We start from the raw sequence: 14112 nt of genomic DNA, 5'->3' as shown, positions 1-14112 counted from the left end.
GTGTAGATAAACATATATATTCTTAAGAAGACAAAAAAATAATTATAAGAATATATTTATTTTTATGTTATTATTTCTGTCCTTTTTAATATCCGTGAAAGACTTAACAAGCAAAGCATTATTAAAAGTGGATTAAAACTCCAAGATATCTAATCCTCCTACTCCTGCTATTGTGGCTAAAAAGGAACTTTTTCGTGATATTCTAAAAAGAACGAGCCTTTTTAGTCATTTTCTCCTTGGAACATGCCCTAAAGCCTAAAGGTGTTAATTAGCTGGATGACCCTTCCAAAAATTTTATTACTATTATTATTCCTATTCCTTTTTCCTCATTATAAAACGGCTAGAGCATGATATATTTCGTCTATTCTTAATTTATAAATTAAGTCAAAAAAATATTACCCTTCGACCATCTTAAGAATATAGTATAAAAAACAATAAATATTATGGAGTAGTATTAATATTTTTTTAACATAACTGACTGACTGGCCACCATCTCTCTTTCTTTTCTTTTCTTTTCTTTTCCTTTCTTTTCTTTCTCTCTCTTCTGCAACTATTTCATCATCTCACAAGCTTCCAAACAAAGAGAATTAATGGAAAGTTGCAAGTTTTATTCTCCTTGCTGTCTTTGGATATGTTTACGATGAAACATCAAATAAAAACCCTTATCTGGTTAATGGGTATCTCTCTCTCTATTGATTCCATAATTTTAGCACATACTTATGGCAACATCAACTATAGATCCCTCTTCCCAATATAGTCGTTCTAACACTAATTATAATCAGTTTGGAAACCTTCTTCATATCCATGGCTTACTTTGAGATCAAGAACAAGAATCATCATCATCGATATAGGCGGTTTGGGTTTCCAGCTTCTCCTTGGATATGACCATGGTTCCTGCTCAAAGTCTTTCTAAACAGCAACAGCATCAACTTTGTGATGGTGGTTATTTTGGTGAGGATGTCCATACTTTTAAAGAGGGCTTTGGTCTTATGAGCCGATTAGAAGGTTATGAGTACTCTTGTGTTAGCGAAGCTTGCTTATTAGGATCTGATCTAGTGGTGGCTAATATTCCCATGGCTGAAGATGAATCAAGAACTAACAGTCTTAATAATGAAGCTGGCTCAAGCTCAAAAGATGTTCAAGAAGAGAGACATGAAGGGTGGCTCCAATTGAGTATAGGTGGTCACACAACAACAGCAACACCAACAAGCCATGAGGGCAAGCACGATCATCATCATCATCAACAACAACAACAACAACAACAGCTAGTACTTGATTCTACAAGTAGAAGAGGAGGGTTGATAGAGCTTGATCTACTACGAGGTAGCAGTAGTAGAATTTCACATCAAGCGAGGCCATTGAGTAGTCCTGTTTTTCACGTTCCTGATTTTAGAGCTCCTCCAAGGCCAGTCCCAAGTCATGCCACTAATTTTAGCAATACATCTTTATTCTTTCAACACCATCCAGCAGCAACTAGCTCAACCTATCCTCTTCATCAAGAGATAAACTGGCCTTTTAGGCCTATGTTGCACAATATAGCGACCGCCTCATCTTCTCCACCATCCTCTTCTTCGTCTTTGATGCCATTGGGGTCCTATTTTTCTCGTCCGTTCCAAGTAAATAGTACTGGCATGGATTTTGCAGGACCGAGCTCCGACTTTAAAGTAATCGATCCTCCAAGAAGATCCCATTCTGGCATTTGGTTTATGCTACAAGCGTCTCAAAATCAGTAAGTGCAAAAGGAAAAGAGAAGACAAACGAGAAGCACATAGAAAGATTAGCCCCACCATTTTGTTTTTGTTTCTTTCTATCTTTTGTTTTCTTAATTAGTTAACTTTCAAATGTTTTTTTATGTCCAATTAGCTGCTTTGTAGTGATTTGTTTTTGATGTTCAAATTCAGAACGAAAGAACCCTTCTTGCCGCAAATATCCAAGAGCTACCTGAGAATCAAGTAACATATTTTATCTTCTCTACCTTTTCTTTTCTTTTCTTTTTTGGCTCTTTTTTGGTTCCCTTAATTTTGGGGGGATTTAATATTTTTTAATATACTAATGGAATTGAAAATCCTTTTTGTCCATGGATATAATTTTTCTTTCTTGTTTCGATATTTGAAACCTTAGGGATGGAAGGATGACAGTTCGGCTATTAATGAAGTATCTGGTTAACAAGCTGAGACTGGATAGCGAATCAGAGGTATTAACATTTCTTTTTCTATTTCAATTAATGCATAAAAGTAGTAGTTGATGGTACTGTGCTTTCTATCTTATCTTGCATATCTCATTTACTTAAGATTGGCAAAGGCACAGACAAATAGAAGAACCAAAAATAGGAAACAAGCACATCTGTTCGAATTACTAGTTTTAATTAGACGAATATAGACAAGGGTACTGGTGTTAGAGAAATGACAGAAACAGCAGAGCTAAATGCGTTTCTCTAGCGGTATTTATTGTGTCTGATAACTTGATATTTAGGTGAGAAGTATATTTCTAGGTAGCCATCTTCTCTTTTTGTATCATTAGGCCATAATCTATTCTTGTAGGGATGGTATAAGAACAAAAATGTTTGTCTAAACAAGGTGTTGAGCCTTCTAAACTGGTCATGAATGCGGTGTTTAGTTAGTTATGGATGTTTTCATTGACAAGATTGAAGAGGTGTAGGGTTTAAGTGTATTAATTTAGAGATAATATAGAGAACTACCTACCACCCTCTTTCCTATGACCACCAAAATAAATTGAAATGATCAGTGGCCTTTCATACTTCACAAATGGGATTAATCAGTACTATTTTAGACCACAACATTTATTTTACTTATGAAAGTCATGTTTCAATGATCGATCTCGCACAAATAACGTATATGTGCAACAATAAAGCGAAGTAAAGCAGTACTATAACATTTAAGCATCTAGGATGGGTTGAAATGCAAAACCTTGGAGAAGAAACCCTAGTCACTAGCTCGTTTTCTCGCTGTTTTACTCTTTTCTTGCCTGTTTAAAGAGTACCGCTAGGGAAGTCCGGAATTGTCTAGGTAAATTACACATAATCGAGGGTTAGTACGTAGCTTGTTTATCTCTAAGAATTGAATACCGTAGAGGATTTGTCTCGAGTATCTCTATTGATTCTTAATGATATTATTCCCCGAGGCAGTGCTGTATGTACAAGGGAACTTCTGATTGTGCCATGTTGCACTATTAGGGATGGGATTATCGATAATTTCTCTGATTTTAACTATTAGGAATGGGATTATTGATGATTTATCTGATACTTATATCCTTAATGATTAACAAAACTCAAATCTTCCATCATGCAACGAAGAAAACTGCAATGGAGAAGGGTAATTGATATAGCTGAGAATTATTTCAGTCAGTATATTAAGGATTAGACATGTCCTAATTTTACGTGCATTGTATATGGAACAATCATATACATATTAAAAGGTGTATAGGTCTTACACGGAGGCAAATAATTGACGTATGAAAGTACCGGATATATATATATATATATAATAGATTAACTTTGTATTTTTTTCATTATTAGGGACAATATTATATACGATATAATTTGTGCATGGGATGCATCATTAAAGGCAATTTGAGTTTTCATATCATATATATTCATTGCAGGCATAATTGTGTGTCCATCATTTACACAACGCTTCTCATGCACACTTCACAGAATACCCACTAGCTATTTCTTTCATTATTGCTATATATATATATATATATATATATATATATATATATATATATAAATCAGGTTCCTTACAAAAATTAATTGAGTCCTCTTATTTTTATCATTAAAAAATCAGTATTTTTATGAAACATATTCAGATACAAAGGTTTAATTTCTTGAAATTCGTGTTTCCTGATCTCTAACACATATTTAATAAATATCTTTTACTATCCTTAAACGCATTAAATATCGCTGGCTCAAAAATGCTTAGAGCTTCCATGAATCATATATGTAACGAATCAACTTCAATTTAGGTAAATTGCAAAATGAAGTTTTTACTTGGGAGGGTAAAAAAGAAAGCGTGCATAGCATATAAATTAAAAGGGGGGATTATTGATGTATAAGTACCTATTTTCTTATGCATATTATTTGATAAATATTATGAGGATGTGGATTCTTGTTGATATTCATGACAAAAATTAATCTTAACTATATATAATTAATATTAAAGTTCTTGGAAAGGACATTTTTGGTACATATATTTTTTAGATCGGATTAATTAACTATTCTGCAAACTCTAGATAAAATCCTTTCCAGCTGCCAAAAAACTCTAGATAATTTTTCTATAGTCATTTCTTATTTCAAAATTAATAAATTTAGAGAGAAAAACATATATGTGCCAAAGGTAGATTTAACATAGGGCTAGTGGAATTATGTTTCATAGACAAAATGTTCTCTCATAAGAGTCTCATAGTGTGAAATGAACCTGTGATCTTATTGTTTGTTGTTATTTCAATTCTGTCTCATCGGAAAACCATCGACTTCCATTGCGTATTGCAATTATATACTCTATGGAAACTTTTCCTAGTGCACCCAAGACTGCCTTCTTATTGAAATATTGCACCGTGCTGATAAACCAATGGGAGATATTAACATTTAAGGATTCATGATTCGCACCAAATAAAAGGAGCTAAATTTAATAAATGTTGCTATTCATACCTTGCTAGTTTACTTTGAAAAATTCTAAAGGCTAATATATATATATATATATATATATATATATATATATAAGGCTTTACGTCGAAAAAGAATTGTGAATTTATTCAGAAACATTTTATTTGATTTAAAATGGTGTGTGCATGTTTTACTTTAGTGTTTGTGTGTGTAGCATGAAATATAACTGCTAAAACTGCAACTTAATATAGAAATTAGTAGCAATATACTGTACGAGTGCCTGTCAAGTGCTTTCACTACTCAGTGTTACATACAAGTAATTAAAGAAAAACTAGAAATAACTCTAATTAAGCCATAAGGGAAAACATTTAGTCATGGAGCTTGTCTTCGGGCAGTAACTTCTAGCTCCATCGTATAGTAAAGTCAAAAATTTAATAGAAGTTGAGTCATGTGGATCAATTAAAAGTGTTCTTCTAGTACATATTCGATCTTGCGCTGAAAAATTTCTCCAATTTGTATTGATGTTGGTGCGATTTTCATCTCATCATACCTCTCTTTTTTTTCCCTTTCTGATAGAAGACGATTACAATAAAAGCTAGTGCGTGTTTACTTGATCTAGCAAGAGCCATCCATTCTCCCTTGACTTCTACGGCTAGCAATGCTTAGGTTTGTTTCTAGGGTAACATACAAGAAAGAGAAGAGGATGTCAAGACCGCGTATCATTAAAAAACTCGAACTCAAACCTGGATGGATATATATATATATATAAAAGCACGTAGTGTTAGTTGAGTTCGCCATTCCTTGTCCTAGGTGGTTATTACATATAGCATGTTTATCTGTTGTCTTCGTTACCCACAGCACATAAATATTCATACTCTTATATTTTGGCTTGTTAGGTTGTAACTTGACATGCTCAAAGTTCCATTTTGTTTTTATATATAATGTAGTTTTGGGTATAAGTTTGTAATTAGGTCAACCCTTATCTGATGATTAATTTGGATCATGCCCGTATTTTTTTAAAAAAAAAATTTGCTGTTGCTTTCTTGCCATGCCATGCCATGAAGCAAGGAGATATATGCGGTTAACACGATATCTTATTTTATCGATCTTGCCCAAATACATATACACAACAAACCAACCACCAAAAACCATCCGAACTCTTCTTTGTCTCTTTCTAGTCTTGAAGCAGATAGAGAGAGAGAGAGAGCATCCATCTGTTTTATATTCTTACGAAAACTAAAGTACACACCTAATCACTAAACGAATCATCCATGTTATAAACTATTGTTGTTATCTAAGATATATGGCAAATTCAACATTCTTCTTTGCTTTTATAGAATTAGAACCACCTCGTTTCATGTTAATTAAACCAGATAGTTGGCATACATAGGCTGGTCAACTTAACTATGCCATCGATTTGGCAAGTTCCTCTTGGTGTTGGATCGATCCACCGCCCAAGTGACACATTAATAAAACCAGTTCCATAAAGTTTCTTCTAGGAAGTAATCAGTTCATGCCGTCCAGAATATGCAAGCCATCTTCTTTGAACACAAATATGCATGCAACGAAGTACCCAATGATTTAAACTTTTCAAGTGGGTGTGAAAGACGAGGTCGAGCTTATAATTGCATCCGAGGATTATATTGAGCCGTGGCCTAGCTCTGCTAATAATCCGTTTTAGCGTAATTTAAGGAGTCTGTTCACAAATTAATCAGTTTAGATTATCTATGTGAATCTAGATACTCACTTGATCATAAAAAGCTTGTTTTCATTCTCCAGACACACACACCCATATAATCAATACGTGAGAAAGCCAAAAAGATGTCTTCATGGTGGAAAGTGTTGCTTCCTTTTTGAAAATTCTCCAAGCTAGCATTGACTTTAAGATATGTTTAAAATTATCATCAACTTGGATGTGGATTGTCTTGGCTTAGTTGACACATACTAACATAACAGGGGGGGGGGGGGGTTGATACGAGCACATCATATGAAATCATATCGTAGGGCCTAAAAAACCACACGTGGAGCATGTCATCATGGAAAACCCCCTCTCCAATCTGCATGCGTTATCTCTCCCCTTCGTCACGCTTTCGCTTCTTTCAGCTCAGCTTTTACCCCTCCTCTCTTTTTCCTTGGGATTATTGTGCTTAAAAAGACCCCATCATCAAAACACCTTAAGTGGTGGGCTTCGATCGAACTATAGACGACCCCATCTTCATCATCGCCATCATCATATCCCTCTCTCGCCAACCACAAGAATGAACTCCACTAAAAGAAGAAAATTTTAAAAAATCCTTTCATATGTTTTTACGTCGGAGGAAAGCAATGCATGAGTGAATAATCCACAACAGAATCATTCCAAGTTGTTGAAAAAGAACAAGAATAAAAGGCATTAAAAGACAGATAAGTCTCCTCCACGAAAATAAATTCTTTGTAGTTGGTGAAATCACGATATGCATGCAAAATAAATTAAATATTTAATCCTTTGTAATTCTCAACAAATACCTATCAAACAAAGGGTGGTTTGGACATGTTTTATCTTGCATAAATCCCAAGGAATGAAAATCCAAACACAATATATTAGTTCATGGAAGAATAATATTGACCTTATGATATCATTAGGGCTATTTTGTTGGTCGACAAAGCTACGTGAAGTAGACGTGCATGACATGAGACTGATGCATGGTTAGGTTTTATTGAAGCTAAAAAAAAATCTTACTTATTTGTTTATTTTAATTTTTCCGTGGTTAGCGGATCCATTACAAATTGTCCTTTTAGATTATGGTTACCGGTTAGATTATAAAATCTTTGATGGTGTTTTATATAGTATAATAATAATAATAAAAATAAAGTCTAAGCGCTCATGATTTTGGCTTACGAGCAAAGTCTAGGTGGGTCCCGTAATGATTAAACCGGGGCAGTGTTTGAGTCGTGCCCTCGTGGGTGAGGGGACGGGCAGCCCAAAAGGGTAGGTCGTCATGGCTGACCGCTGACCGAGCAAAAAGAACGGAATTTTAAGGGTAGAGTAGACGTTACAAAGATATTACATGTATGGGGCCATGGCAAAGACGTTACCTAGTGACAAAGCATGACTTCAAAATACATCTCTTTTTTTAATGAATATATATATATTGAAAGAAAATTATGAATATTCAACTTCATATGATATTCTCTTAATGGATATTTTTTTAAAAAAAACTATGAATCTTCAACTTCAAATGCATCGTATATATTTATTTATTTTTATTTATTTAAACCTATTTGAATAGCAATATTTTTTTTTTGTGTTAGAAAAATCAAAGTCGCCATTAGCAACTTGTTTGCATTAACATGCATAGATGCTTGCATCTTTCGTTACTTCCAAGTGATTTTGGAGTTGCCTAGCTAGATGCTTACGGTTTTCTTAATTATTATTATTAGGGATTACAAAATTAACTTATTAGAAGCACACGATCAAGAAAAGAATTGATCTAGACGTGGTAATTTCTAGCTTGCTAGACCAATCGACGATTAGCAGTCGTGATGCCCTCCCTTGTCAAACAAGAGGAGAGAAGGAATCGATCGGCATGTTCTTGTTTTGACTATTTAGTATTTAAAAGTAAAAAAATAAAATTTAATAATTACAAAGAAACAATGATATTCTTCCAATATATATGCACGGTGATAATGATAAGTAGGTGTCATTACAATATCAAGCCCTTAATTTCTTGCTTTCATGCCTGTGCATGCGTTTAATGTAATTTAAATTATATACCTAGGCTAGCTGGCTAACGTGTCGTGTATTTTTGTGCGTGTGGACGATTATGATTTGATAAAAGCAGATAGAGATGACCTGTAGAGGGCAACAGCTTCTTCCTTTCTTGACACTGCAGCATGTTAGGGATAACATCTGGAGCCCCAGAGAGGAACTCACTTTGCTTCCAGAATCCTCAACCACGGATCATGTCATGGTGCTGCACTATGGTAGAAGTGCTTAAAGGAGCCCCCAGAAATTTCTCACTAGTTAATCCTCTCTCACTTGTATCGTTGTTAAGTTATCCGAACACTCTTTTTTCTTCTTTCTTCTTTTTTTTTCCGGCTAATGGGCTCTGCTATTTATTTTTATTTTTAATTTTTAATTCACTTCTCTAATTGGAGAAAATAGTTTGGAATACCCCGAAATGATGTTTACAATTTTGGGGTAAATAACATAACCGAAAATGTATTTCCAAGCTATGCGGGCTTGATCGATATTTAATTAAAATTGTTTTGTTAACGAGCACAAACTCCATCGAATACATCCTTTTCTTTATGACTTGTTTTCCTCGGTAAATCTTTTTCACATCTTTTTTCTATCCCATGATCCTTTTCGAAGGCCGTGCTGTCCATAATACTCGTAGTTAAATAAAGCTTGACCAAGGACGAGTCTTAGCCCAGTTACAGCATAAGCAACTTGATCCGCCAGCATTATTGTCTAGGTATTACACTGACGGGCTGGGCTTGCCTGTCAACCCTCCCCAACGTCGAGGATTGCTGACTGCGACCGAACTAAAGGATTTGAAACAGGCAAGAGGTGTCCGTCTTAAAGTCAGAAAACCACCTCCATAATGACGCAGAACAAATCACAAGGAGAGAAAGGCGAAGGCACATGCACCCCCAGAACTCCAGTAGCATCCCCCAAAATATAGCAAACGTCAGTGTCAAACTGATACATGTAAAAAACCATGTCAAAGCACCGATTCGGTTCCGAATTCCTAGTCATTCCCGCACAATATACACAGAACTGCTACTCAGCTTTTCCAAATTACAATGTGAAGTCTCCATAGGTTACAATGGCAAATATTGAATATTGCTGAAAGCTTAATAATTTACAAGTTTCATCAACAGAAGACTTAATACTGATTTTCAACTTCACTTCATCTTTAAACTGCTAATACTCCACCCATCAGACAGTTCAGATGCTCACCTGGACCTAGACTGTAGAGGCTCCCCTCCACACGAGTATAATTAATATTGGGGTAATACTAAGGATGCTTAGAATTTTCGAAAACATTCGTAATGAACATGCCACATCGCCAAGTAATGTAAAAAATTCCAAGCATTCCTCGCATCACTCTACAAATTACTATGTTACCACATTCGAAGACATTCTTCAGAGCTACAAATCCATTTTGACAACTTTATTAAAAACCACCAAAACAAATCAATGTACAACTTTCATTAAAACATACAGACAAAATACAAGCACGTTACAATTTAAGCAAGACATACCTCATATAGCATTGAAGAAAGAAACCAAAGCGCAACTAATTTCAGAGAGATGCACAAATGTTTTTAAGCGGGATGAGGCTTCAGGAGTGACCCCCCCTCCATCATTTACGTAAAGGATACGATCTTCACTGTCCATAAATATATCAATCAGGGACCCTAAGAGTCTTTAGCATGCAGCTCTAGTGAGAGGCAAAGGACAAGAGCCAGGAGCCCAAAAGAGGGATGCATGAAAGGAAATCCATTGATTATAGCATTCAACCAAACTACAGAGGCAATATGTGACATTATTAGAAACCTTATAACACTAACAGAAGAAGGGGAAAGGCAGCTAAACCTTACTAACTTAAATGAAACAATCAAAAAGAATGGAAAACAATCAGGTAGAAATTTAAGATCGAAAGTACCTAATGGGTTTGTGATAGGTGGGCCAAAATTATAAATGGCTCTGCACATACAATTAGCACCTTCAATAGAGTAAAAAGTTTCTTCATATACCACTCACATTCAAAGAACAGTCAATTGCAGCACTGCTTTTTCCAGCCATGGGTGACAATAACTCTAACATCAAAGATCAGTTCTAGAAGGAACAAAATCATTCCAGAGGAGGCAAACACAACACACTTATGATGTAAATGCTTTCCATGTACAGTGCATTGAGTTCTTCATTCAAAACGGATTTGTAACCTTCCCACACCACAAGCCAGCACATTATTTGTTAGGAGTCCATTTGGCATACAAACTGTTTTAAGTTGCTTTATATAAAATTTTAAGTTTCAGCTTTTAGATTCTAAACCTTGCCATCTTCATTAATCAAAGAAATTGCTTTGAGTGTTTCGACAAACATGCTTCTAACTTAAACTGTTTCCATTACATGTTCTCTACAAAGAAGAAAATCTTGGGAGAAGATATTTTTCTGCTACCATTCATACCTGTCAAGATTACACCAAACCTTGAGCCATTCATTAGCAGAACCGTAAGTCATGAAAGAAAATGAACAATTGAGGTATAAGTATTGACTTAGAAATACATACAAGTATAGTTTCATCCTAAAATGTTCTTACAAGCCTATGAGTTGTCCCAAAAACAAGATGGCAATTTTACTTCTCTAAGACAAATTACATTGGATCAATAATAGATTCATCCTACATGACATAAACAAGGTACAACCAAGCTCAGATAAAAGTGGGAGTGGATTCAGAGATTTGTTATATAAAACTTTCCTCAAACAAGAGGCGCATCCCAAGATAAATTTAGTCTTTTAACAGAAGGGATAAACAGGTTAACCGGTCGACATGTATGGCGTGTGCCAAAGCATGATCAGGATGCACCACCATTCTGGGCTTAAAATGGAAAATCAGCCAATGAATCCAAATGGAGTTAACCATTAAAAGCAGTAGTGGAGTTAATCATCGATATTAATGAAGAATACAAAATTTTGACCTTGGTAACAGCGGAGCAGAATGGCAAGTCTAATGACACAATTGCATAACCTTAATAACAAAAAAAATTAGCACTCACACACAAGCATTAAGCCAAAAAAAAAAAGATAGCAATGATTACACAATCATCTCAATCTCCAAACATAGAAAGATATAGTTTCCGCATTTAAAACGATTACACCACAATCAGACAGCGAAATGACTCGATAATAACTATATCAAGAAAGCACATCACATAGATAGGAAAGCCAAATAGCATTGCTAAGAAATAACTATCTTAAAGTGCGTGCAACATGTACCTGTCCAACATGTGTGCTATAAACATGAAATGAGTGATAAACTTTCCATCTTCGTCTTCCAAATAAATTAACCTCAAACTGATCATGAAATACTGTAGAAAGTACTATCACACAAGTCCAATGCAAGATTAAAGAAAAAGGAACAGCACAAACAAGAAATCAATACCAAGAAACTACCACTTGATTCCAAGACTATACCATCATTGTTATTAGTCAAAAAAGATATAGTTCAAACCATCTCAGACATGCATTTTTGTCTATTATCACAATTCATCCATGACCGAGGTTTTTATACTAAAAAAGAAGGTTACACCAATTATACTAAAAGATATAAACTCAGGGGAAAAAAAAGAATAGAAAAGTTCATAACTCACGGAAACCCCTTTCGAAGCTTCTGGATTGCAGAATACAGTTTCCTTCTTGAACCAACCGCATTTATTCCCATATCTTTCAAATCCTCCAATGTCAATAATGGCAACACTTGATCATCCACTTCATGTATCTCAAAAACCGGCGCGTATCGACTTAAACCTAACTCAATCAGCCAAGTCCTAACTCCCTCCCATTTTCGCTCCGAATTATTATCATTATCATTGTTCTCCATTTCTATTCCTTCATTTTCCCTACTCTCTGTAACCCTAACTCGACCAGAGCCCGTACCCGTTCTCCGATTCCCGTGCCAGAAATCTAAACCAACATTGTCAGCAGAATGGACTGGACTTTGGTCTTTTGTAGGACTATCAGAATCAAGATCGAATTCCCGAACAAACCCTTCCTCTCCATTTGAATTCTCCAAATTATTATCTCCTTCTTCGATTCTTGAATTCGATGAAATCCAATTCGATCTCACTCTCTTCGTTGTCGCTCTCTTCGCTTTCCTTCTATGTCCGAACTCGACAAGATTCAACTCTCCGTTTGGACTATTTTTAATGACCTCGTGTTCTTCAATCTCGTTGTCGTTCCCGTTAACGAGATGTGTTAAAGAGCGTGCTTTGATTGATTTTGAAGATTCTTTAGGGATGCGCCACGTGTTGTGTTGCGGATGCAGCAGCTTTGTTGAGCGTCGCATGTGCGATTCGTATGCTGTTTGATGGTGATGGTCGCCGATCTCGCCGAGACGGACGCTTGGTCGACGTTGCCGTTTGAGTGCTGGTGGCGGTGGCCCTCGGTTTTCTGATTGAGCTAGAGCTGTTGTTGTTGCAGTTGTGGTGGGCTCTGTGGCGGTGGGTGCTGTTGTGGTAGCAGTGGCGGTGGTGATTGGGCCTTCCGGTGGAAGTAACTCGGCGGCCATTTTTTGATGAGAGAGTGGAAGTGTCTGTCTAGACTGAACTGTGCGTAGGATAAGGGTTTGGATAGGGGAATCTGGTGCTTTCTGGAGTATCGTGTGTTTTTATTCTGGACCGTTTGATGAGGGATATGGTTTTAGGTGATTAGTGGAGTAACCTGAGGATTTTTAAGGAAATATCTGGGTCACGGCCAGTGACACAGGAAGTTGCTTTGCTAGGCCCAGCTTGACGTTCTTTCTATTTTGGGCTGATAAGGCTATGTTTGGTTACCCAAGTAAGAACTCGTCTCAAAGAAAAGGTACATCAAGTTTTCATGGTAGTGTTTTTCTTATTGATGGTTATGAATTTCATCACAATATCCCAAGATTTTTTTTCTTGCTAATTGCTATTATAAATTAATGAAGAATATGTGATGATTGCTGAGACCAGTAAATTAAGTTTTATAATTTCATCTTTTAAGAAAAAGTCATGTTAAGTTATGCTGCATTTATATCACATTCTTCATATATTTAAAACTTATGGTAGTGTTTATTTTAGTTTATAGAAAAATATTTCGTAATATGTATTTTTTCTAACTTGAAAAAATAAATTATAATTGTATTATATTTTTTCTGACGTTAACTTATTGTAAATCAAATTATATTTCGATTAAACAAGTAGAAAATATAATTGCTAGTATTTGTAAATTTTGTATTTAAATACAAAAGTCTGATTACCCTTTCCAATAACTCTTGCAATTGACAATAATGAAATTGTATGCTAACAAAGTTTTTACTATATAAAATATTAAAAAAAATTGGGTGAAAATCTATTAAAAAAAACGCATGCATGATAAAACTCTTCGTAAAGTTTTTTCTAACAAAAAGAAAAGATAAATAATAAATTCCCAAATGTAATATTATGATATTATGAAAAAAAAATATAATGAAACACAAGCTTGCTTGAAAGAAAACTCAATAAATTTAACATGCGAATCTAGCAAAAGCATTATAGAATTATTGGTAATATACTTTTCAATGAATGAACGTTTTTGTAATTTTATCTCGTCATTATTTTATGCAAACCGAGCGCGGACGGCGAACTGGAGGGGACCACGCATAATATAAATATATATTATATGTGCGATCCCCAACACAACCAAGCCCGTCTAGCTCAGTTGGTAGAGCGCAAGGCTCTTAACCTTGTGGTCGTGGGTTCGAGCCCCACGGTGGGCG

At 35.3% G+C, this 14112-nt stretch overlaps 2 protein-coding genes and 1 non-coding gene across 4 annotated transcripts; 2 read left to right on the top strand and 1 right to left on the bottom strand.

The window, feature by feature from the left end:
• The first annotated feature begins 466 nt into the window (after positions 1–466).
• Positions 467–8889, top strand: LOC7496540 (protein LAX PANICLE 2). 2 transcript variants are annotated; one of them, XM_024597527.2, is made up of 4 exons: positions 467–1729; positions 1902–1952; positions 2122–2194; positions 8443–8889. In XM_024597527.2, the coding sequence occupies exons 1-4, from the start codon at positions 882–884 to the stop codon at positions 8599–8601; spliced, it is 1131 nt and encodes a 376-aa protein (XP_024453295.2). In that variant the 5' UTR covers positions 467–881; the 3' UTR covers positions 8602–8889. The 2 variants fall into 2 exon arrangements, with proteins under 2 accessions (XP_024453295.2, XP_024453296.2); XM_024597528.2 differs by having other exon boundaries at positions 468–1729; positions 8446–8889.
• Positions 8890–11792: 2903 nt separating this feature from the next.
• On the bottom strand, positions 11793–12999 carry LOC7481188 (uncharacterized). Its single transcript, XM_002303721.4, has one exon. The coding sequence runs from the start codon at positions 12901–12903 to the stop codon at positions 11983–11985; it is 921 nt and encodes a 306-aa protein (XP_002303757.4). The 5' UTR covers positions 12904–12999; the 3' UTR covers positions 11793–11982.
• Positions 13000–14039: 1040 nt separating this feature from the next.
• TRNAK-CUU (transfer RNA lysine (anticodon CUU)) lies at positions 14040–14112 on the top strand. Its single transcript has one exon. It is a non-coding gene; the product is annotated as a tRNA-Lys (tRNA).

The sequence above is a fragment of the Populus trichocarpa genome, chromosome 3 (genome assembly GCF_000002775.5).
Source record: "Populus trichocarpa isolate Nisqually-1 chromosome 3, P.trichocarpa_v4.1, whole genome shotgun sequence".
Lineage (NCBI taxonomy): Eukaryota > Viridiplantae > Streptophyta > Magnoliopsida > Malpighiales > Salicaceae > Populus > Populus trichocarpa.
Note: the sequence above shows the minus strand (reverse complement) of the source record. Positions and strands in the feature narration are given on the sequence as shown.